At 40.3% G+C, this 22,275-nt stretch overlaps 1 protein-coding gene across 13 annotated transcripts in view; it reads left to right on the top strand.

The window, feature by feature from the left end:
- The window catches only part of TASP1 (taspase 1), a 395,076-nt gene that overhangs the window by 92,231 nt on the left and 280,570 nt on the right, over nucleotides 1-22,275 (top strand). For 11 of the 13 annotated variants that reach the window (XR_002340057.1, XM_021078004.1, XM_021078002.1 and 8 more), the window contains 2 exons: nucleotides 8,175-8,294; nucleotides 14,328-14,406. Coding sequence is in view for 10 of the 13 variants with exons in the window: in XM_021078004.1 (XP_020933663.1) it covers nucleotides 8,175-8,294; nucleotides 14,328-14,406 (199 nt within the window). In the remaining 3 variants the exon portion in view is untranslated. The remainder of the gene's footprint in view (nucleotides 1-8,174; nucleotides 8,295-14,327; nucleotides 14,407-22,275) is intronic. The other 2 variants (XR_308663.3, XR_001302035.2) reach the window with 1 other exon arrangement.

The following is a 22,275-nucleotide window of genomic DNA, read 5'->3' as shown; positions in this document are numbered from 1 at the left end:
TGGAGGTTCCCAGGCTAGGGGTTTGAATCAGAGCCGCAGCGGCTGGCCTACACCACAGCCACAGCAACGTGGGATCCAAGGTGCATCTGTGACCTACACCATGGCTCACGTCAATGCCAGATCTTTAACCCACTGAATGAGGCCAGGGATCAAACTGGCATCCTCATGGATACTAGTTGGGTTTATAACCCGCTGAGCCATAGTGGGAACCCTGTTTCATGACATTTTGTTAGTTATAGGTAGATGAGGGGCAAGACAAGCCACCAAAAGTCCTTTCAGGCTGCTAAAACAAAATACCAAACAAATTTTTTTTTATCACAGTTCTGGCTGGGAAGTCCAGCATCCAGGCATACATAGATTTGTGGTTGGTTGGGGACCTGCTTTCTAAAGGGCCATCTTTTTGCTGTAAACTTTCATGGCAGAAGGGACAAGGGATTTTCTTGGGCTTCTTCTAGAATGGCCTAAACTTATTCACAAAGGCTCTGCCTTCATGATCTGATCATCTTCCAGTGTCTCACCGCCTAATACCATCACCTTGGGGGTTAGAATTTCAACATGTGAATTTGGGAAGGATACACTCAGATCACGGCAATTACTTTCCCTTCTTCTTAAAGTATATCATTCATTCGTTTATTCATTCATCCATTCAAAAAATATTTATTGAGTACTTAAGGTTGTCAAGTGCTTTTCTGGGGGCCTAGCATATGTTAGTGAATAAAACATACAAAAATTACTGCCTCTATAGAGCTTCCAGTCATGAGGAAGAGATTGGCCGTTTAAATTACATGAAAATAAATTGTATATTTTAGAAGATGATGACAAGTTATGGAAAGAAGGTAAAGCAGACCAAGAAACGGGATTAGGTGTGCTGTGAGTGGGTGGTAGAGAGGATTAGAAGCTCTGTTAAATAGAACGGGTCCTTCAAGTGCAAATCTCTTGGTGGTAAACACATTTAATTTATTTATTTATAAATATATTTATTTTTGTTCCTAAAAAGTAATTTGGTTAGGTACACACTTCTAGGTTTGTAGTTACTTTTCTGAGTGCCTTGAAAATATTCCACTGCCTTGGGGCTCCCATTGGGCTTTTGGGAATTCTGCCGTCATTCGGTTGTCAATGGTCTTTTTTTCCTTTCTCTCTGGATTCCTGCAGATATGGATTCTTATTTTCATCAGTTCTGGGGAAATTCGAGCCATTTCCTATTTAAATTATTTTCACGTCTCTGTTCTGTCTGTTCTTTTTTTTTTTATTTTTTATTTTTTATTTTTTTTATTTTCCTACTTGTTCTGTCTGTTCTTTCCAGTTGGACATACATTAGACTTTCTCTCATCTGTATTTGTCACTGTCTCTTTCTTATGGTCCATCACCCCCTCCCTTACATTTGCAATCAAATGTGTATTAAATGTTCTATAAATATAAATATGTTATACTGTTAGGAAAACATTGAGAAATTTCTTCATGACTTTTTGAATTCTTGGTTGTGTACTTTAAGATAGATACATCAGGTATTGATTTTTTTTGAAAGTAAAACTCAAAACAGTGAAGCACACAAAATCTTAAGTGTGTAATTTGATGAATTTTGTCATGTGTGTACAACCATGTAACAAGATATAAGATGTTACTTTTACTCTAGAAAGTTTCCTTATACCCCTTCACAGTCAGCATCCCCTCCCAGGACAACCATTTTCTGATTCTTCTTACCTGTTCGAAAACTTCAGGTAAATGGGATCGTATGTCATGTACTCTTTTGTGCCTGGCTTCTTGTTACTCCACATCCATCTAGAGAATCATCCATATCGTTGTACATCACCACTTCCTTTTTATTGCTGACCAGTGCTCTGTTGGTGGATCCATTCTCCTCTTGATAGACATTTAGGTTGTTTCCAGGTTTTGCCTATAGTGGTTAAAGGTACTATAAACATCCTTGACAAGTCTTTTGTCGTATATATTTTTATTTCTCTTGGGTAAATACTTAGGGGTTTAATTGTTGGGTCATAGCTAGGTGTGTATATTTAACTTAGAATTAAAGGCGTTTGATCTAGAATTTTACAATTGTGATTAATATTTATTCCAGGAAAATAAGCCAGGTTAGATATATTCATCATTATATTTTTTAAACTGGTTTTAAGCCATTGAGATGTATTCTGTTAGGGTTTTAACCAAATGAATGCAATTTAATGACCTTCGTTAATAATTATCTTAAGAAACCTTGTCAGAATTATCATCATTCTTCATTTTTATTTCAACGCCGACGTATCTTGGGTTGCTGTCCTGAACCAGTGATTCGTTATGAATACAAATTAAATAATATTAATTAAACAATATATTAATGAGAATAAAAAAAAGATTTAAAGGTGTATAAAGCTACCATTGTGGTGGTTTTCTCTGTTCAGTTGTGTAATAACCTGTTTCTGCCATCACTTACATGTGCTCTCTCAACATGCACATGGAGGCTCTCAAACAGTTCCATTTTGAAGGGAGTAAGAATACCCCATAATTCATTATTTGTAAAGTTATTTTAAAAACTGAGATTAACTCCATTGCCTTTTCCACCTTTAATGTTGCAAGCCCAGAACACTCCATAGGAATTCTGCCTATGGAAAACATTGTCCTTTCTGTCTTTGGGAGTTTGGAGTTCTTAGGTAATCCTATGGAACTTTGTTATGATATGCATTTATAATTAAAGCTGTAATCTAGATATCTTAAAGCCTTTTAAAATCATGGTTAATGCACTTTATTTTTATTTTGAACTAAAAATACTTCTGTTAACTTTTTTTGAGTGATTTAGGGAATTAATGACAAAGATTTTATATAATATAATTTTTTCTCTGTCGTAGATATATTTGGCACTAATTGTGTAGTGCTGCAAAGATTTTAATGCATATTTATTAAACAAAGAAAATAAAGGGTTATTTAAAAATAGACATCTTGACTAGCTTAAAGAAATATCATTTATAGTATTGGGTATCAGAAGGGTGATTTTCTGAAGAGAGAGAGAAATCATTCATCACTGGGAATTTTTTTAACTTTTTTTTTGTCTTTTTTTTTTCGGTCTTTTCTAGGGCTGCATTCATGGCATATTGGCGTAGTTCCCAAGCTAGGGGTCTAATCAGAGCTGTAGCTGCCGGCCTATGGTGCAGCCACACCAACTCGGGATCCGAGCCATGTCTGTGACCTACACCACAACTCATGGCAACACCAGATCCCTAACCCAGCGAGCAAGTCCAGGGATCGAACCCACAACCTCATAGTTCCTAGTCAGATTCGTTAACCACTGAGCCGTGATGGGAACTCCTAAACTTTTTTTAAAAAAAATTGAAGTATAGCTGATTTACAATATTGTGTTTCAGATATACAGCATAGTGATTTGGTTTTATATATATGTGTGTGTGTGTGTGTGTATATATATATATATATATATATATATGAAGTTATATGTATATATATTCTATATTGATATTCTTCATATTCTCTTCCCATATAGGTTATTACAAAATATTAAGCATAGTTCTCTGTGCTATACTCATTGGGTATAATTCTCTGTGCTATACTCATTGGGAATTTTTATATCCAAATTTTCCTTGGTTTCAGCTAAGCCAGACACATGAAAGTAGATCATTCTAGCTAAATCAAACTTTGTTTACACACACAGCTGGTGTACCCTGAGCCCACTGTGGCCCCACTGTAGGGGGCTAGTTTGTAAGAGATAGACTGGAGCCAGGTCTAGGTCTCCTGTAATCAGTGTCATTCTATGTGTAGGATACTCAAAATGGTAAAGCTTTATGCTTCAGTGACCTTGCTGTCACAGAGGGGGTAGGTCAGCTGCGTTCCTCAACTGGAAGCTCATGCCAATTATAATGCTGCTCACCAGCATAACAAAGGTGTATTGGGAAGGTTGGTGTCTTTTAAAAAAATATGTATTTCTGTATTTTTTATTGTCTTAGGATAATCCCACCATAAACCAGTTTCGGGATGCACTTACATACTTGAGATATTATTCTTGTACTTTAGCTGTTTGATATTTGAGTAATTCTCTATAGAAGAAAGACCAAGTTAATAAGTAACTGATACATGGTGTCTCTTGGCAGGTTTCAGAGTTAGAGTGCAGGTCAGAGGCTTCGTTTTCATGTGGAAAATATCTGCACTTTGCTCTGAGGGGTTTATTCTTTTACATGTGGTACTTAATTTAATTCTAACAATAACCATGTAATAGACATCTCCAGTTTGGAGTGAGGAAAAGAAAAACTTTTGTCAACTATAGTCCAATGAAATTAAACAAAACAAAACAGCCCATATTAAAAAAAAAAAAAGGAAAAGAAGAAAAAGAAAAACTTTTGACATTAAGCCCAAGACAAATTACTAGCTTATTGGTGTTCGAGAAAGTTTTATTTCAGTCTTTTTCACAGCATATGCAATCTCTAGGCCAACTTTATATACCTGTGTTTATTCTGACGGGAACTACAATTTATGCCATTGCTTTGTAGTCACAATTTTATAAAAAAAAATAATGCAAATAACATGTTTCAGTCAAGGACAATAGGTACACGTGTATCTATGTGGTACATGTAGTTTTAAGTATTTATGGAGTGTAAGAGTATAATAGTAGCTCTGTATAATAACAGTCTTTGTGTGTTTTTTAAGCTTTCTAAGATTTCATTTCTGTACAAACAAGCTCTGTGAAATTATTGTAGCCAAAATACCAGTGTTTGTCTTTCACTCAATTTATCTGCACTTCATAAAAATGGGTTAAATATTACTTCATCATCCTTAAATTTGCTTTTCAGTATGTGAAATCTGTGAACTAATTCTTGAATATTTATGAAGTAATTCCGATTGTTGCAGGTGTTGCAAGCCATTAGGAGTACTTAGCTTAATTTGGAACAGGATTCTCTGTTTTCTTGCTTGATTTTTCACTTTTGAAAAGTTATAGCAAATCCATCTATATATAATCCTTTTGTGTCTTTCCACAGTAGTTTGGTTAGGGGAAAGCGTTATAGTTCATAACATCATGATTCAAATGTGAAGAGAATTGTTCACAGATAATGTATATCATTGTGCATGTGTTACCATATCCCCCTTAGTAAAATTCTATTTTATAGAATGTTTGAGTAGAATCAGCAGTCACAGTTAATAAAAAAGAGCTAATACAGAATACCCTTTCTTGACTTTGTTGCTGTTTTTGATGAAAGTTATTCTACAGTGTCTCTTTATTTGTACGAGAGTTGTGTTTCCAAAAGAACCAGTAAGATCAAGAAGATCCTACTTTAAAATACTTTATAGTATGTTCCTGGTGGTATAGTAATGGTGCTATGCTGACAATTGATAGTGAGCACCATAGAGCTTAAACTTTCATGCTGATGTAATGTTGGTCTTGGGTGTTTTAAGTTCCTCCTCCAGCAGATTTGTGCCCATAAAACTATTTGCCATAGGATAGGTAGAGCAGACACTGGCTGATCGTGATCTTGTAGGATGCTGTCAGACCTTGTTTCTCAAAGTAGGGTCCATGGACCAGTAACATCAGCCTCAGCATTATGGTGAGGTTGTTAGATGTACAGTTTTGACTGATTTTGGATTACTCCATCAGAATCTGCATTTAAACTGACTCTCCAGATGGTTTGTATGCACACTGAGGTTTGAGAAGCCCCCCCTGTCGATGACAAAAGACTTGGCACCTGAACACAACAGTCTCTATCTGAGGTCACAAGAACATAAAGATTTTGGAGTTACTTCTGAGAATAACAAAATGTGTTCACCTGTAAAGTACATTTCTCTTCCGTATCATGCCTCTTTTCTGGAATATAATGTGTCTGATGCATTTCTTTACTTTGGTGCTTCCATCTTACCTGCCACAGGTGACAGACCTCACTCTGTCTATACCAAGAGCATGAACCAGACTATTGCGAATCTTCCCTAAGAAGGGTGGTTCTTGGGCTTGTGTGAAATTGAATCTTGAGAGAAGGGGGTGAAAAACTGAGGCCCTGATGTTAGAATGGTCACTTGTTAGGCTTGTTTTTGCAACACCAAGGATGCTGACATGATTTATTTACTCCCAATTAAAGAATAGCATGTCCTGACTGCCTGCTCTGTGCAAAACAAAGCAGAGTTGATCAGACCTTTCCTCAGAGAGTTTACAGTCAGGCTAGGGAATGGTCCTTGAAAGTCAGACAACCTGCCACCAGTGGGACTGTGATATGCTGGGACATGGCCACGTCAACCCATTGGCTGGACTTCTCTCCCAGCTGTGGTGAAAAGGGAGCATAGGGATATGGCACTCATTTCAGTCAGTTACACCTGTTCTAGCAAAGTAAGTACTGCCGTAGTGTGTTAGTATATTTATGGGGACCATTTTTTAGAGCAGAAGTCAAAGAATATGTAAATGTCTAGATGTACCTGCTCCTAGTAGACTTAATGTACTACTCCTTGTGGCAGTTTCTGGCTCTTAATGTTTTAGTTGGCTTTAAGAAAAAATCTTTTGGATTTCCTATTGTGGTGCTGCGGAAATGAACCCGACTAGTATCCATGAGGACTTGGGTTCGATCTCTGGCCCTGCTCAGTGGGTTAAGGATCCAGCATTGCCATGAGCTATGGTAGGTTGCAGATGCGGGTTGGACCCCACATTGCTGTGACTGTGGTATAGGCCTGGAGCTGCAGCTCCCATTCAACCCCTAGTCCGGGAACTTCCATATGGCACAGGTGCGGCCCTAAAAAAGCAAAAGGAATAAAAGGAAAAATCTTTTGTTTGCATTCTGCTTCCACTATTTCCAAACTCTTCAGTATTGCTCAACTTCTGAGGTGGTCCTGGGAGCCCAATGACTTTTCTGGGGATGGCCTTATTGTGGCATTTCGGAACCCACTCAGCCAGGGACCCCTCAGCACAAATGCCGTCTTGCTCTGTAGCATAAGCATAAACCACAGAGGAAGAAGAGCTGGTCTTATCAAATGTGGTTATTTGGCTCTTTCACACATACTTGAGGTGGGAAGTGAGGGTGGGAGCCTCAGGTTCCAGGGCACCAGGACCCTAAAAGACCATCGTGACCACTTTGAACCTAAAGACCTGTAGTAGCCCTTATTTTTCTTTTTTTTTCTCTTTGTTCTTCCTTTTTTTTTTAGCCCTTCTTCATATATGAAAAAGAGATAATTTTTCATGAAACTTTTCCCCCTCTACCCTTCTGGTTTTTTTTTTTCCTTTTTAGGGCTGCACCCATGGCATGTGGAGGTTCTTAGGCTAGGGGTCAAATCGGAGCTACAGCTGCCAGTCTCCACTACAGCCATAGCGACGCTGGATCCGAGCCGCATCTGCAACCCACGTTACAGCTCACAGCAATGCTGGATCCTAAACCCACTGAGTGAGGCTAGGGATCGAACCTGCATCTTCGTGGATAACCGCTAAACCATGATGGAAACTCTTTTACTTCTGATTTTTATCCCGCAGTGTTAAGTTTGTCTGCCTTGCCCAGGTGACCTAGAAATCTTCGAGGTAGGAGACAGCTGCTTGTGGTCACTATGTATGAAATGCCTTACGCATGTGGGACTTGGAAAAAGACACAGAAACACAAAGATGCCTCCCAGGAATGTGCAGTTTTTTGCCATACAATTGGCAAGCACATTTTTAATATAGCAAAGAAAGGAGCATGCCATAAAGCTTTTCGCAAGGGAGGAATTATAAAATAAAATTATAACATGGGCTACTTCAAGACTAGAAATGTCACTCTCTTCATTTATTGTGCTGACTATATTAACTTTTAGGAATTTGTATATCATAGTTAAAAAATACTAATAAGGACCTTTATTAGTCCACTTATACCATAGATCTTTTCCTCTACAAATTCTCAATCATGAACTTAATTTTTCAGATTAAGGAGATACTGTAATATTCTGCGATTTGTATTAATTTTTTTTTCTTTTTCTTAGAAAGACACATTGGGCTTGTTATTAGAGAAAAGCAACCAGATGCTCTTGGTTCAGGATTTCTTACTGGAAAATGAGTTTTGACTTTAACCTGATTTAAGGGGCAATTTCATAGTGGAGAATTTCAGGGGACTGCTGAATGTTCCAGTTAAAGACGAGCTCGGGTTCTCTTATATCACAATTGTCCTAAAAAGTGCTGCCCCCAATGGTCCTGTCATGGTCACACACCGTGCTTAGCAAATGCTCAGGCCGATTTTGCCCTGCAGGAGAACGACACAGGCACTTTGGATACGGTGGGCGCTGTGGTTGTGGACCACGAAGGGAACGTGGCTGCTGCTGTCTCCAGTGGAGGCTTGGCCTTGAAACATCCAGGGAGAGTTGGGCAGGTAAGTAATTATGGGGCTTTTTATTTTTAATGTATTTTTATTTATGTATATATTTTTAGGGCTGCACCAGTGGCATACGGAAGCTCCTGGCTAGGGGTTGAATTGGAGCTGCAGGTGCAGGCCTACATCACAGCCATAGCAACATGGGATCTGAGCCACAATGGGTACCTATGCCACAGCTTGTGGTCATGCCAGATCCTTAACCCACTGAACGAGGCCAGGGATTGAACATGTATCCTCATGAATCCTAGTCGTGTTTGTTAATCGCTGAGCCACTGGGAACTCTGTTTTTTAAACTAGCTTTCCAAGTTGAAACATGGAATTTCTAGCTCACAAGTTTTTAAAACTGTAGAGACATTTTTTTTTCCTTAGGAAAAATAAATGATGTTTTTTCCTAACATTTATGTAGTATAAATCATCCATCAAAGACTTGTTCCGGATTCTTTCTAAGATTAAAACCCTGTTGTGTTCTTTCTGATCTTTTCAACTGGTGATGCTGTGTTTTGCTCCTTTCAGTAGGTTGGGTACTGGCCTGGGCATTTATTAGACATTTAGTAAATTTGTATAGACTTCCATTTTCTTTCTTTGTAAATGTCCTTCTCTTCAGGAGCTGCCTGCTTTTCAGGTGGGAAAATGCATTTTTTTTATTTCCTTCATTCCAGGAACAGTAACATTTTGACCCTCTAATCCCTCCTCCAATTAAACATTTCAGCTATTTTATAGACTCGCTAGTATTTCAAGTCACCAGTATGCCATACCACTCAAGAAATCCAGATATAAAAAGGGTCTAATTTATGTGCAGCTGGCTTATTCCCAGTTCACTTGTATGTCATCTTCACCCCCGACTTCCCAGCTCCAGCCTTTAGTACTATAGTGAGAATGAAATGTAACAATCCATTTGATCTGATAACCCCTTTGAGTATAAACCAATTTGGCGTGTTACTTATGGGGTTAATGAATATTTGTTAAATGAAATATGAATTGGACACCCTTGAGGAGTCTGTTAAAGTAGTTGCACAGAGTGTGTTGAAGCACAGTATTTGTTTCTCGTATTCCATCTGGAGCGCCATTTGGCATGTTCTGTGTGCTTTGCCTCCCATGTTGGAAGAAGAGTCTCTGTCACAGTTGCTTTGGACTTGGTGGTTAGTGAGTGCTTGGAGCAGAGTGATCTAATTCATAGAGGACATCTTTGCAAAGCCCCACGTGACATTCCCTGTTTTGCCCTTTATTGTGGACAAGCCACTCATAGTCCTATGGTGGGAAGGGGAAGGGAATAATAATTTTGTGCTACTCTTTGCCCACCATACAAGGGGATTTATGAGGAATGATTACTTAACATGTGTACAGTGCTTTGAACTCATTATAAAAAGCCTTTGTCTGGTCATGGTATTTTTTTCCACGTTATAAAGCCCTGTGTATTTGTCAAGTTTGGAATAAGAAAACCACGCTTGGCATATCAGATTTGGATGCCTTGGTGGAGAAAGAGGGAGAAAAGCCAGCAAGGCCGCCTTCATTGCATTACAGTTCCCATGACTTTCTCACTGGTTTGTGTTTGTTTTGGTTAGCAAAATAGCAACAACAGATCCGACGATAGTTCTGGACTATGTTAGCAGGATATTACACTGAACAATCTTGAAAGCCATTCTGCCACTGCACGTGGGGTTGTCCTGGAAAAAGAAACACCATAAAACTTCCACGTACACATTTAAAAGTTGCTAAGGGAGTAAATCTTAAAAGTTCTCATCACAACGGAAGAAAAATTAAAAAAAATAAACCTCTGTAAGTGTGTCTGATGATGGATATGAACTAGACTAATTGTGGGGATCGTTTTGCAATACAGACAAATAGAGAATCATTATTTTGTACACCTGAAACTAATGTAATGTGTGTCAGTAATACCTGAATTAAAAAAAAAAAACAACCTTTACATACTGATTTGCCCTGGTTGGCTAGTTTATGAATGCACAGTTTGTGAGAGCTGAAGAATTAGGAAAAGGTGTGGAGGAGAGAGGGGTCATGGTGCTTTCAGGGATGCAGTTCTTACTTGGGTTTATTGCTCAGACGGAGGAGAGGACATAAGCCTGGAAACATGGCAGCGTCAGACGAGAGGTCAAGGGCTGTTCTTCTTGATGGGACAGCACGAAACAAAATACACAAACAATTATTTACAAAATCAAGGACTATTTTTTAAAAATGTGCTGAAACTAGATATTTTGAGATACATTTTATTTTTTTAATATTTTTCATTAAAATTTTTTTTAATTTCCCCAATACATTATTTATATTTTTTTTGTCTTTTCTAGGGCCACACCCGTAGCATATGGAGGTTCACAGGCTAGGGGTCTAATCGGAGCTGTAGCTGCTGGCCTATACCACAGCCACTGCAACGCAGGATCCGAGCCTTGTCTCCAACCTACACCACAGCTCACAGCGACTCCAGATCCTTAACCCACTGAACAAGGCCAGGGATCGAACCCGCAACCTCATGGTTCCTAGTCAGATTTGTTAACCACTGAGCCACAATGGGAACTCCTGTTGTTGTTTTTAAAGGTCTGCTTAAGGTTGGTTGTTTTATCCAAAGGAGTGGATAGAGAGGGACAGTCTCTGATTCTTTCTTTTCTCTTACCTGCCACTCTCTCAGCCCAACCAATTTCTGATGGTTAAGAAAGATGATGAATTTTGGTCATGAAGTTGAGGAGAAGAAGCATGAGGAAATTCACTTAGGAGAATCAAGAGTAAGAATGAGTGGTCTTTCTTTTTATTACTCCCACTGGGTTTCTAAGGCGTGTCCTTGTGGCCCTATTTACTATTTTAGGGGTACAGTCTCCTGCTCAGAATAACTGGGAGATAGAAAGGCAGTGGCCTAATATCCAGGGTTTTGGGTGAAGGAGGAATGGGCCCTTTCACTGACATCTCATGTTCTTGAGGCTTTGACCAACCCAACACGTGTCCTAGGTAGTAGCCCCAAGTCTTATCCCACAAGTCTGCCCATTTTATTCTGAAATCCATGTGCTGAGTCACTCCTCTTAGGGCTTTCATTTGCTACACTCACCCAACCATCTTGTGTATTTTAAAATCATGGTATTTTCTGGGAGTTCCCTTTGTGGCTCAGCAGTTAACAAACATGACTTGATCCATGAGGATGTGGGTTCGATCCCTGGCCTCGTTTAGTGGGTTGGGGATCCGGTATTGCTGTGAGCTGTGGTGTAGGTCGCAGACATGGCTTGGATCCCGTGTTGCTGTAGCTGTGATGAAGGCTGGTGGTTGTAGCTCTGATTCAACCCCTATAGCCTGGGAACTTCCCTATGCTGTGGGTGCTGCCCTAGAAAAAAAAAAAGCAAAAAAAAAAAACAAAAACATGGTATTTTCAAAGGCAGTAATGAATTTTTTATTGTCCACTACATTAGGGGTGTTGTGTTCAGTTCTTGGTTCTGCTTTTAGGAGGGGTATTGTCAGTGACAACGGGGGATGGCAACTGTGGATCATGTGAACATGGTTTCTCCAGTTATCCTGGACTGGGCGCTGGATAGTTTCTCAAAGAGGGTCGTTAAGGAAGAGGGTGGGTGTGTGCATCTCAGGGTCTTGAGGAACAGTTCACAGATTCTTTGAGAGAGAAAAGAGGGATCAGAGCCTTCGAATAGCTGTTTTCAAAAATTTGGAAGACTTTAGGGGGAGGTTAAAATATTTCCAGAGAGTAGAACCAGGATTGGTGGGTGGAAGTTGTGAGAAAGCACATATTCCTTCAAGCAGCCTAAGGAAGAACTTGCCTTCAATGGGAAGTGTCCAGAATGAGTATATATTCCCGTATGAGGTGGTGAGCTTTTCAGTATCTGAAGTGCCTGAGATATTTCATGGAAATCCCTCCTCTGGGTAGAATATTGGATCAAATTAGTTCTGACATCCTTGTAAAAAAGAATAAAATATCAAAGAAAGCTGAAATCCGTCCGGTCACCATTCTCAGCTTATTCTCCCAGTCCTCACAAGTGAGTTTTTAGAAAATAACGCTAATATCTTATGGGAGTATCTTTAACTTTCATCAATCACAGAGAATACTGAATGTATTGTTGCAGTTTGCTGCTTAAAAAAAAAAAAAACTCAACCTGTTTTTGAGTTTTTTCTATAGTTATTCTTAAAAGTATTTTTTAAAAACTTAATTCTTTTTTCTAAGATTTGCAATGAATTCCATGTATGGCCATGCCAATGTTCATTTAACAATTTCTTTGCTGATTGACGTTTACGTGGTTTTCAATATTTCATTCTTATCAAACAGATGATAATGAACAGTCTTGGCCAGGCCTCCTCCTATTTTTCTGTAGTAACAAAGGGTTTTTCTAATTCTATTTCTAACTAAGAAATGGAAAAGTTAGCGTTGGTGATTTCAAAGGCAGAGAAGAAGTCAAGAAAGCCTTGTGAATATTGAAGAGATGAATCCAGACAAGCAGGGTGGCCCTATTGGAAACCAAATAAGAATGGCTGTCATATACTTTCGTAAAACCACAGCAGCTTATTGTGTTCCTGGTGGTTTCAGACATATAAATTTCTTCCACCACCTCACAGAGTGATTAGTGAACAGGGCTTTTTGTCTCCTTTCTCTCTATCATGGCAGAATCTAGGACAGTAGGGAGCATGTACTGGGCCCTTTGGCACATAATTACAGTTCCCATCAGGCCACCCTAAAGGAAGCCTGGAAAAGGAGTTCCCACTGTGGGTGGCTGAGCGGGTTACAAACTCGACTACCCTATTAGTATCCAGGTTACTACTAGTAAACTGATTGGATGTGGATCTAGATCCCTGGCCTCACTCAGTGGGTCAAGGATCCAGCATTGCCATGAGCTGTGGTGTAGGTTGCCCGTGTGGCTTGGATCTCATGTGGCTGTGGCTGTGGGGTAGGCTGGCAGCTGTAGCTCCAATTTGACCTCTAGCCTGGGAACTTCCATATGCCGTGGGTATGGTCTTAAAGAGCAAAAAAAAAAAAAAAAAAAAATTTTAAAGTGGGTTTGGGAATTTCCATCATGGCTCAGCAGAAATGAATCTGACTAGTATCCATGAGGATGCAGGTTTGATCCCTGGCTTCCCGGCATTGCCGTGAGCTGTGTTGTGGGTCGAAGACACAGCTCAGATCCCGCATTGCTGTGGCTGTTGTGTTGCGGCTCCGATTTGACCCCTAGCCTGGGAACCTCTGTATGCCGTGGGTGGGGCCCTCAAAAGACAAAAATAAAATTAAAAAAAATAAAAGTAGGTTTGCCAGAGTGTGACAGGAGGACCACCTGCATTCCAGGCCCCTGGGCCCTGATTAATAATGCTGATTCCCAGACCAACTTCCAGACCATCAGGATATCTGGGAACCAGGGTTCCTGTCATCATTCTCCACAAGTAATCTGACACACCACTTAGTTTGAGAAGCACTAAATTAAAAGGCAACCACAGTGATTTCAAGGGGCCAGTAGAATAACAACTGGCAAACTACAGTGAGGGCGGGAGGGTTTCAGGGAAGGAAAAAATTACTGTGCATGAGACTAGGAAACTTTCTTTTGCTGTTTTCTGAAAAATTTTAGATTAGTATATAGATTAAAAATATAGTTTTGGGAGTTCCCATCGTGGTGCAGTGGTTAACGAATCCAACTAGGAACCAGGAGGGTGTGGGTTTGGTCCCTGGCCTCGCTCAGTGGGTTAAGGATCCAGCATTGCCGTGTAGGTTGCAGGCTCGGCTTGGATCCCGCCCTGCTGTGGCTCGGAACTGCAATAGCTTTGATTTGACCCCAAGCCTGGGAACCTCCATGTGCCGCGGGAGTGGCCCTAGAAAAGGCAAAAAAAGAAGACCAAAAAAAATATATATATATACACAGTTTTGATAGTGTGTTAGAACCATTGTTTGGGTAGGTCTTACAGCCTCTGGTTCTGTATGTCATACATTTGCTGTATGTCATTATTAAACGAGGCTTTATTAGATGGGTATGATTTTTTGTCTTCTGTTGAAAGCTGGCAATTCCATATAATATTCTCAAATAGTATTTATCTATCCCCCCTCCCCAGGCTGCTCTTTATGGATGTGGCTGCTGGGCTGAAAATACTGGAGCTCATAATCCCTACTCCACAGCTGTGAGTACCTCAGGTATTTGCTGCTTTCATGACCATTTTTCATAACTTCAACCTTGGAGGTCACTTAATGTTTGAAAACAGTATTTTTATGTAAACACTTTCTGTGTCTTAGCATTTGCTAAGACACTGCGTGGACAAAGACATTGTTGGCTGAAAGATCTTTGATATTTGGAAACTTTTGAGAATTGTTTCCCAATGTAAGTATCACAGTGTAAATGCTTTGCTAATAATTTCAGTACAACTCTAAGTATATTTTTAATGGATTTATTTTCTTTAATGACTCATAATAGTGCCAAATTCATATCAAAATGGTATAAAAGTAGCATGGCATTTCAGAAAATGAGGTCATTTCTTGAGTAAAATGTTAATATAAAACCTGTAAGGTATATTTCAAAATGTATAGTTTATGATAGCTATACATTTAAGAAAATGTTGGTTTCCTTTTCACACTTTTATTAGACAAGTCATCATTTGTGTGTGTGTGTATGAGTATGAGTGTGTTTTTGAGGGGAGTAGATTCTATTTTATTTTTGTCTTTAGGGCCGCACCTGTGGCATATGGAAGTTCCCAGGCTAGGGGTCAAATCGGAACTGCAGCTGCCAGCCTACACCACAGCCATGGCAATGCCAGATCCAGGCCTCATCTGTGACCTTCACCACGGCTCACGGCAATGCCGGATCCTTAAACCACTGAGCAAGGCCAGGGATTGAACCCTTGACCTCCTGGATACTAGTCGGGTTCATTACAGTTGAGCCACAACAGGAACTCCTGGGGGGGAGTGGATTTTAATGAGAAAAATGCTTGTTATCTAGATCCAGGTTTTCCTCTGCTTGTGGCAGATATACTTGAAGCCTTTTTCCTTAATGTGGTTGATCTGCAGTGTTGACAGAATCATCCTGTTTCATCCCCCTTGCCATGTTGTCTCTCAGGTTCCATACTAGGCCTTCTTTCCTTTTCTTTTTCGTCTTTTGTCCTTTTTAGGGCCGCACCTGCGGCATATGGAGGTTCCCAGGCCAGGGGTCTAATCAGAGCTGTAGCTGTCAGCCTACACCAGAGCCACAGCAACGCAGGATCCGAGCCGCGTCTGCGACCTACACCACAGCTCATGGCAACGCCGGATCCTTAACCCACTGAACGAGGCCAGGGATGGAACCCGCAACCTCGTGGTTCCCAGTCGGATTCGTTAACCACTGCACCATGACGGGAACTCCATAGGTCTTCTTTTCTGATGTCCTCAGGCTTTATCAGGAGGATGGATAGAAATGTCTTCCTTTCTTTCCTTCCTCTCTTTGGTTTCTGTCCCCTGACACTGAGCACCCACCCAATCCTTTAGCCCTCCTCTCCTGCCTGCTCTTGATTCTCCCTGGTCTCCACGGTCTTCTTTCTGTCTGCAGAGTAGATCCTGGCCCTCTTTTGTTTTGTCCCGCTCCCCTGACCTGCTCCGCTTTGGCCTTGGCCTTTGTCCCAGATTCTTTCCATTGGTAGCAATCCCAGGTGTGGGCCTCTTCTGGCTTTTCTTCATCTCACTATGTGTTTTCTCTCTGGGGTCTGGTGTCATTGCCATTGTTCTCATGGCTAGAGTGGTTATCTCTTAGAGTATCGACTTCCCAATCTATCTCTACTCTGGCCTTTTCTCTTGAAGTCCACCTAGATCCTTTCTGCCATCCTGTTGGACACGTCCCTGTGGGTTTATGCATGCACAGGAGATTCAGCAGGCTCAACTAAACACCCCTTGGCCATTTTTCTCCTGTTTCGTTTTCTCTTTTATTGCCATCACTACCCTATTTGGCCAGACTTGAAATCTTGGTACTATTCTCATATTTGTAGATTCTTTCCATTTCTACTGATCTGACTCTGTTATTTCAGACCCATACCCTCCTGCCTGCCTCTTGTAGCAGCCTCCTGACCCAGATCCATTGCTTGCATTGGTGAAAAAAATTTGATTTTGAGCTACTGGTCTTTAGGTGAAGTTCAAACACAAATTAATGTTGAATTTATTTATTTATTTATTTTTACTTTTTGTTTTTTTTTTAGGGCTGTACCTGACACATGGAGGTTCCCAGACTAGGGGTCGAATCAGAGCTACTCCATAGCCATAGCAACACCAGATCTGAGCCGCATCTGTGACCTACACCGCAGCTCACGGCAATACTGGGTCCTTAACCCACTAAGCAAAGCCAGGGATCAAATCCGAAACCTCATGGTTCCTAGTTGGATTCATTTCTGCTACACCATGACAGAAACTCCAAATTAATGTTGAATTTAAACCATACCAATGTAATAGACAAAAAATTGTTTCTCATTCTTTCATTTTTGAAGAGATGAGCATAACAATAATATCAGTTAATTTTTAATTTAGTATTGGTGGCACATGAAAATCTTTACACATAACATTTAGGAATTAGCTTGTGCAGAATTAAGTATGGCCCATGTCTGGAGAATTGTGGTATTTGAACAAACCGAAGTCGAAAACAGATAATTCATTTTTATCTTTCTGAAGGTGTATCAGTCGGTATCATGAATTGTTTTGATTTTATTTGGGGTCAATATGTGGTTCATTGACTTGGTTTGTTGCTATTGAAATGTCATTCTCATGTCTAGATGTTTGGAGACCTGAATTCTAGTTTAAGCTGGAATCCTGAGATCCTGCCTGACTGTCACTTTGGAAAAAAATTCAGTCTTCTTGGGATTGTCTACTTCCCTTCTTTTTAAAATTAGTGATATGGAAGTTGGAATATGAGCACACTTTATGGATCTGATTCTATCACTTAGGATGCAGTTGATGGATAAAGTTAAAATTGTAAAATTACGGTCTTTCTCCCTTCTCCTTGAATATTTCCTTTTTTGTCCATCTTGCATCAATTGAAGCTAGTTTTATGACTAAAGATAACATTAGGTTTCCAGTTTATAATAGCTAGTGTAGCTTTTTAGCTTGGATGCCCAGCTCATCATGTTATATCCCTCTTAAGTTTAAGGACTAATCATCATCAGCCTACAGAACCTGAGGATAATAGAGCAAGGCTCCAGTTCCTTCCATCTGTGGGACTTTGTGTGATTGCTTCACCCTTGTTTCTCCTGGGGCAGTTGCTGTGACAGTGGAAACACGTGGCAGAGTTGGGTGACCAAGTCAGAAGGAAGGTGGAGCACAGAATTTTGTAATTGTTTGGTCAAAATAAAAAAGACATGTGCCTTAGGCTATTGCAGAAAATCCAGAGACCTAGCCTACAATTTAGTTTATAGTTCTTGGAAGGTGATAATTGAAAGACAGAGGGAAGACAGTTTGTTACGGGCAGAGCAGGGCTCTCTTAAGGCCAGACAGGCGATTTGGTCATTAGCCTGAGGGATAAACTCCAGCATCTTGTTCTCATCACAGTGGGGAGGAATGAGTAGGGAGTGGGGAAGAGGGTAGGGTGGCAGGAGGTGACAGTTGCAAACTCTTGCCTAGCTAGGGAGGGAGCATGGTAGGTACCTGGGTTCTTGTTGAGACTCTTCCACCCACTGGCTGAGGGCATCTGGCAAGGAATTATTTGTACATCAGGAAGTGTTATTTTTCTTATTATCTGTGAGGATTTAATGAGTTGGCCTATGGAACTCTATAACTTACTCATTTTGCGTAACTGAAACCTGATGAATTTCGAATAGCAACTTCCCATTTCCTTCCTCCCGAACTCTCAGCAGTCACTATTTTACTCCCTGCTTCAGAGTCTGCCTGTTTTAGGTGCCTCATATAACTGGAATCATGTGGTGTCCGTCCTTCTGTAACTGGATTGTCTCACTGAGCTTAATACCATCTAAGTTGATCCACGTGATCATATATGGCAGGACTTCCTTCTTTTTAAACTCCAAATAATATTCCTTTGTTTGTATTATACCACATTGTCTTTTTTTAAAACTGAAGTATGGTTGATTTACAATATTATATTAGTGACTCAAAATTTTTACAGATTATACTTTATTATACATTGTTATAAGATAATGAGCATATTCTTTGTGCCATACAATGTATCCTTATATCTTATTTATTTTATTTTTGGCATGACTTATTTATTTTAAATTAAATTTTGTTGGAATATAGTTGATATACCACATTTGCTTTACTTACTCATCTGTCAAAGGGCATTTAGGTCATTTCCACATCTTGGCTATTGTGAATAGTGCAACGAGCAAGGGCATGGAGAGATATCCTTGAGATCCTGATTTCAGTTCTTTTGGAAAAATACCCAGAGGTGGGATTGCTGGATCATGTGATAGTCCCATTTTTAGTATTTTGGAGGAAGCTTCATACCATTTTCCATAGCAGCTGATCCATTTCATATTTCCACCAGCCACGTACAAGTGTTCTGCTATCTCTGCATCCTAACCAACACTCACCTCTTCTGTTTTTGATAGTAGCCATTTGAACAGGTGTGAGGCGTATCTCATGGTTTTGATTTGTACCTCCCTGATGATTAGTGAACGTTGAACACTTTTTTCATGTGCCTGTTGGCCATTTGTATGCCTTCTTTGGAGAAATACCTATTCAAGTCCTTTGCCCGTGTATTAATGTGGCTTTTTTTTTTTTTTGCTCTTGAGTTGCCGGAGTTCCTTATCTATTTTGGATATTAAACTCTTAATCAGAATATGGTTGGTAAATGTTTTCGCCCATTTCGTAAGTGTCCTTTTCATTTTGTTGCTTATCTCCTTTGCTGTGTTGGAACTTTTTAGTTTGATGTAGTGCCACTTGTCTACTTTTGTGTTTGCTGCCTGAGTATTTATTGTAATATCCAAGAAAAAAATATACCAATATAAGATACATACATATAGTAGGGGGAAGAAAAAGACCTGCAGTTATATTATGACACACTGCTTTCTCATCACTCAGTATACCGCTGTTGTTTTACAAGAAAGTTAGAATTGGGGACGGGAAATATTTGCTTCCCTGATAACAATGTCGTGCCCCTTTCCCATCTCCATGCCTTTCTATGTATATAGTCACTTTTTGTTTGAATCCTGAATACTCTAATCCTTTTGAAGACATTGTAAATGGCAGTTAAACTCAGCTCAAACATGGCACATAATTTAACTGAAGGGTCAACAAATAGGAAGAGCTTACTCTAGAGGCATTGGTGGCCACACCCCAGCTGCAGCCCAGAGGACAGCAGGGGAGGATGCCACCAATTTCAGAGCACCTTCCAATCTCCTCAAATTGAAAATGTGAAAAAAAAAAAAGTGTGCTTTTCTTATTCTTGGCTTTTTTGTGTGAAAATAAATCATTAATTCCAAGCTTTCCTTAAGTGGTGATGTAAGCTCTTGAGCCTGTGGGTATATTTGTGTTTCCTGAGTGCCTGGCACAGGACTTTGCACTTAGTAAATGCTTAATAGACAAATTAAAATTTAAAAATATTTATATATGGACAAAAATATTGTATTATAACCATCAGACTTGCTAAGAAACTGTTATTTAATTATTCCAACCATTAAAAAGAAAGGATTGGAGTTCGCATTGCCATGCAGTGGAAATGAATCCAACTAGTATCTATGAGGACACGGGTTTGATCCTTGCCCTTGCTCAGTGGGTCAGGGATCCAGCATTGCCTTGAGCCATGGTGTAGGTTTCAGGCTCAGCTTGGATCCTGCTTTGCTGTGGCTGTGGCATAGGCTGGTGGGTATAGCTTGGATTCGACCCCCTAGCTTGGGAATTTCCATATGCCTCGAGTGTAGCCCTAAAAAGCAAAAAAAAAAAAAGGATAATTATGTAATGTGGTAGAGGTGCTAATCATCACACAATGGCAGTCATGTTACTGTAAATAAATGTATCCAGTTATGATGTAGACCTTAAATTTAACACAATGTTATATGTCAGATACATTTCAATGAAAAAAAAAAAGAAAGAAATGTCATGTGATTCCTCCCACTTCTACAAGGATTCTTATCTTTACAGAAATGTTATTCACCATGGAATTTCTTTAAATAGCATTTTAAAATTTGATTTAATTCTCTAGAATCAGCTTCACACATAATTGTTCAGTAACACATCAGATACATAATGTAAGATACATCTGTGGTCTTTCTCTGGCAATGAAAAGGAAGAGCAGATTGAGGATTAGAAGATCAGAAAGAGGAAAAAGCAAGGGATTAAGTTTATGCTCTGGTTGACCTTAACATTGGTCTTCTGTTACATGTCTGTGCAATCTGGTTTTTTTCTTAAAGAGAAACAGTGAGTCCAGGAGTTTTATGGCAGCCGACTGGAGCTCAGGAGACGTCAGCTTCAATCTCCCTTTTTTAGTGTTCTGGCATGAAGAAAAACCTGCTATCCCATATGAGGCCCCATGATTTCTGATTTTCTAGGTTCTTTGATTTTCCAGGGCTTGGCATCCCAGAAACCACAAGGCAGTGGGGGTGTGGCCCTGGCTTACTAAGAGTAGGTTCAAAGGTGGATGGGATAAAAGAATGAGACCTGGCTTTTGCCTTGATATTTCTGAGCCAGTGATTGAAGTCTTCTCCTCAAGGGATGGGAAGTATGTCACCCTTTCTTGATGCTTCCACCTAACAGGTCTTCCTCCTCCTAGGCGGGAGATTGGCCAGGGAGTCTGTGTGGCAAACCTCCTTCCCAGGCGCCTTTGTCAGGAGGGCACGAGGCAGCCTTCCCTGTGAGAGTGAAGTCACATGACACAAGGGCCAGTGGGACACCACTGCCAGGATGTCTACACGTGCCTTGTAGTCATTGTTCTCTGGGCACCAGGAGGAGTTGGGGTGGGGCCATCAGGAATCTATGCTTCTGCTTCCTTTTTAAGAGTATCCATTATTTATCTTTAGTCCTTTCTGTAGGTCACAAGGGCTCTTGGTGGCTTATTCTTTTGATTATCATGAATAAAAGCCCTGTTCTCCTTAGGACTCCAGTAGGTCACCTGGTTTCAGCCTCCCTTAACTCTTAGCCTTTCAAGGTGAATCTTCAAGGAGTTGTCTATACCTGAGGTATATTATTTTTCTTAGTTCTTTCCACTCATTGACTCCTAAATGTGCTTTAGTCAGGCCTCCGCTTCCACCACTATACCAGTCTGCTTTCAAGATTAGCAGTCACCTCCAGAATCCAGTGGTCATCTCGTAGTCCTATAAGCAGCACTTGACACAGTCACTTGCATGACTTGCTCTCCCTGGAAATACTATTTCTGATGGACTTTCTAGAGCACCAGACTCACCTGGTCTTCTTCTTGCCTCACTGGCTGCTGCTTCTCAGTCTCCTTTGTTAATGTATCTCGTGTCTTTGACTCTCCACATTGGAAGGCCCTGAGGCCTAGTCCTTGACCTTGTCTTTGTCTTTGAATACCCCCTCCCTTGGTGTTCTCATCCAGTCTGTTGGCTCAGCGCCATGTATATGCTGACTTCCAACCTGGGGCCTCCCCCAAGAAAGTGATTTAACTATTTTTTGAAAGCTTCTACCTGTGTATGTAATAGGCAACTCAAATTTAGCATGTCCAGATATAGCTCTTGATACTCCCCCCACCTCCCCAGCCCATCTGCTTCTCTTGTCTTCTCCACACAGCAGATTCCCCAGCCTCCCATTGGCTCAGGCCAAAATCTTAGAGCCATGCTTGACCCTCTTTTCTTTTATATCTCACCACATCCACTCCAGCAACAAACCCCTCTACTCTCCTCTCTAAATCGATTTAAAATCCAACCACTTCTCAGCACCTTCACTGCAGTCACCAGCTCTGAGTACAGTCAACTCGAATCTGGATTATTGCAGGAGTCCCCTAGCTGGCCCCATGTTTTTTTTTTTTTTTTTGCTCCTTTCCCCCTTTATTCAGTTTTCAACAGCTCTTGAACATTAGTTCAAGCCTAACCCAAATGACATGTCCTACCTCCTCTCTGAACTGTCCAGTGCTTCCCTTCTTACTCAGAG

Source organism: Sus scrofa, chromosome 17 (genome assembly GCF_000003025.6).
Source record: "Sus scrofa isolate TJ Tabasco breed Duroc chromosome 17, Sscrofa11.1, whole genome shotgun sequence".
Taxonomy (NCBI): Eukaryota; Metazoa; Chordata; class Mammalia; order Artiodactyla; family Suidae; genus Sus; species Sus scrofa.
This window is presented reverse-complemented; position numbering and strand designations above follow the sequence as displayed.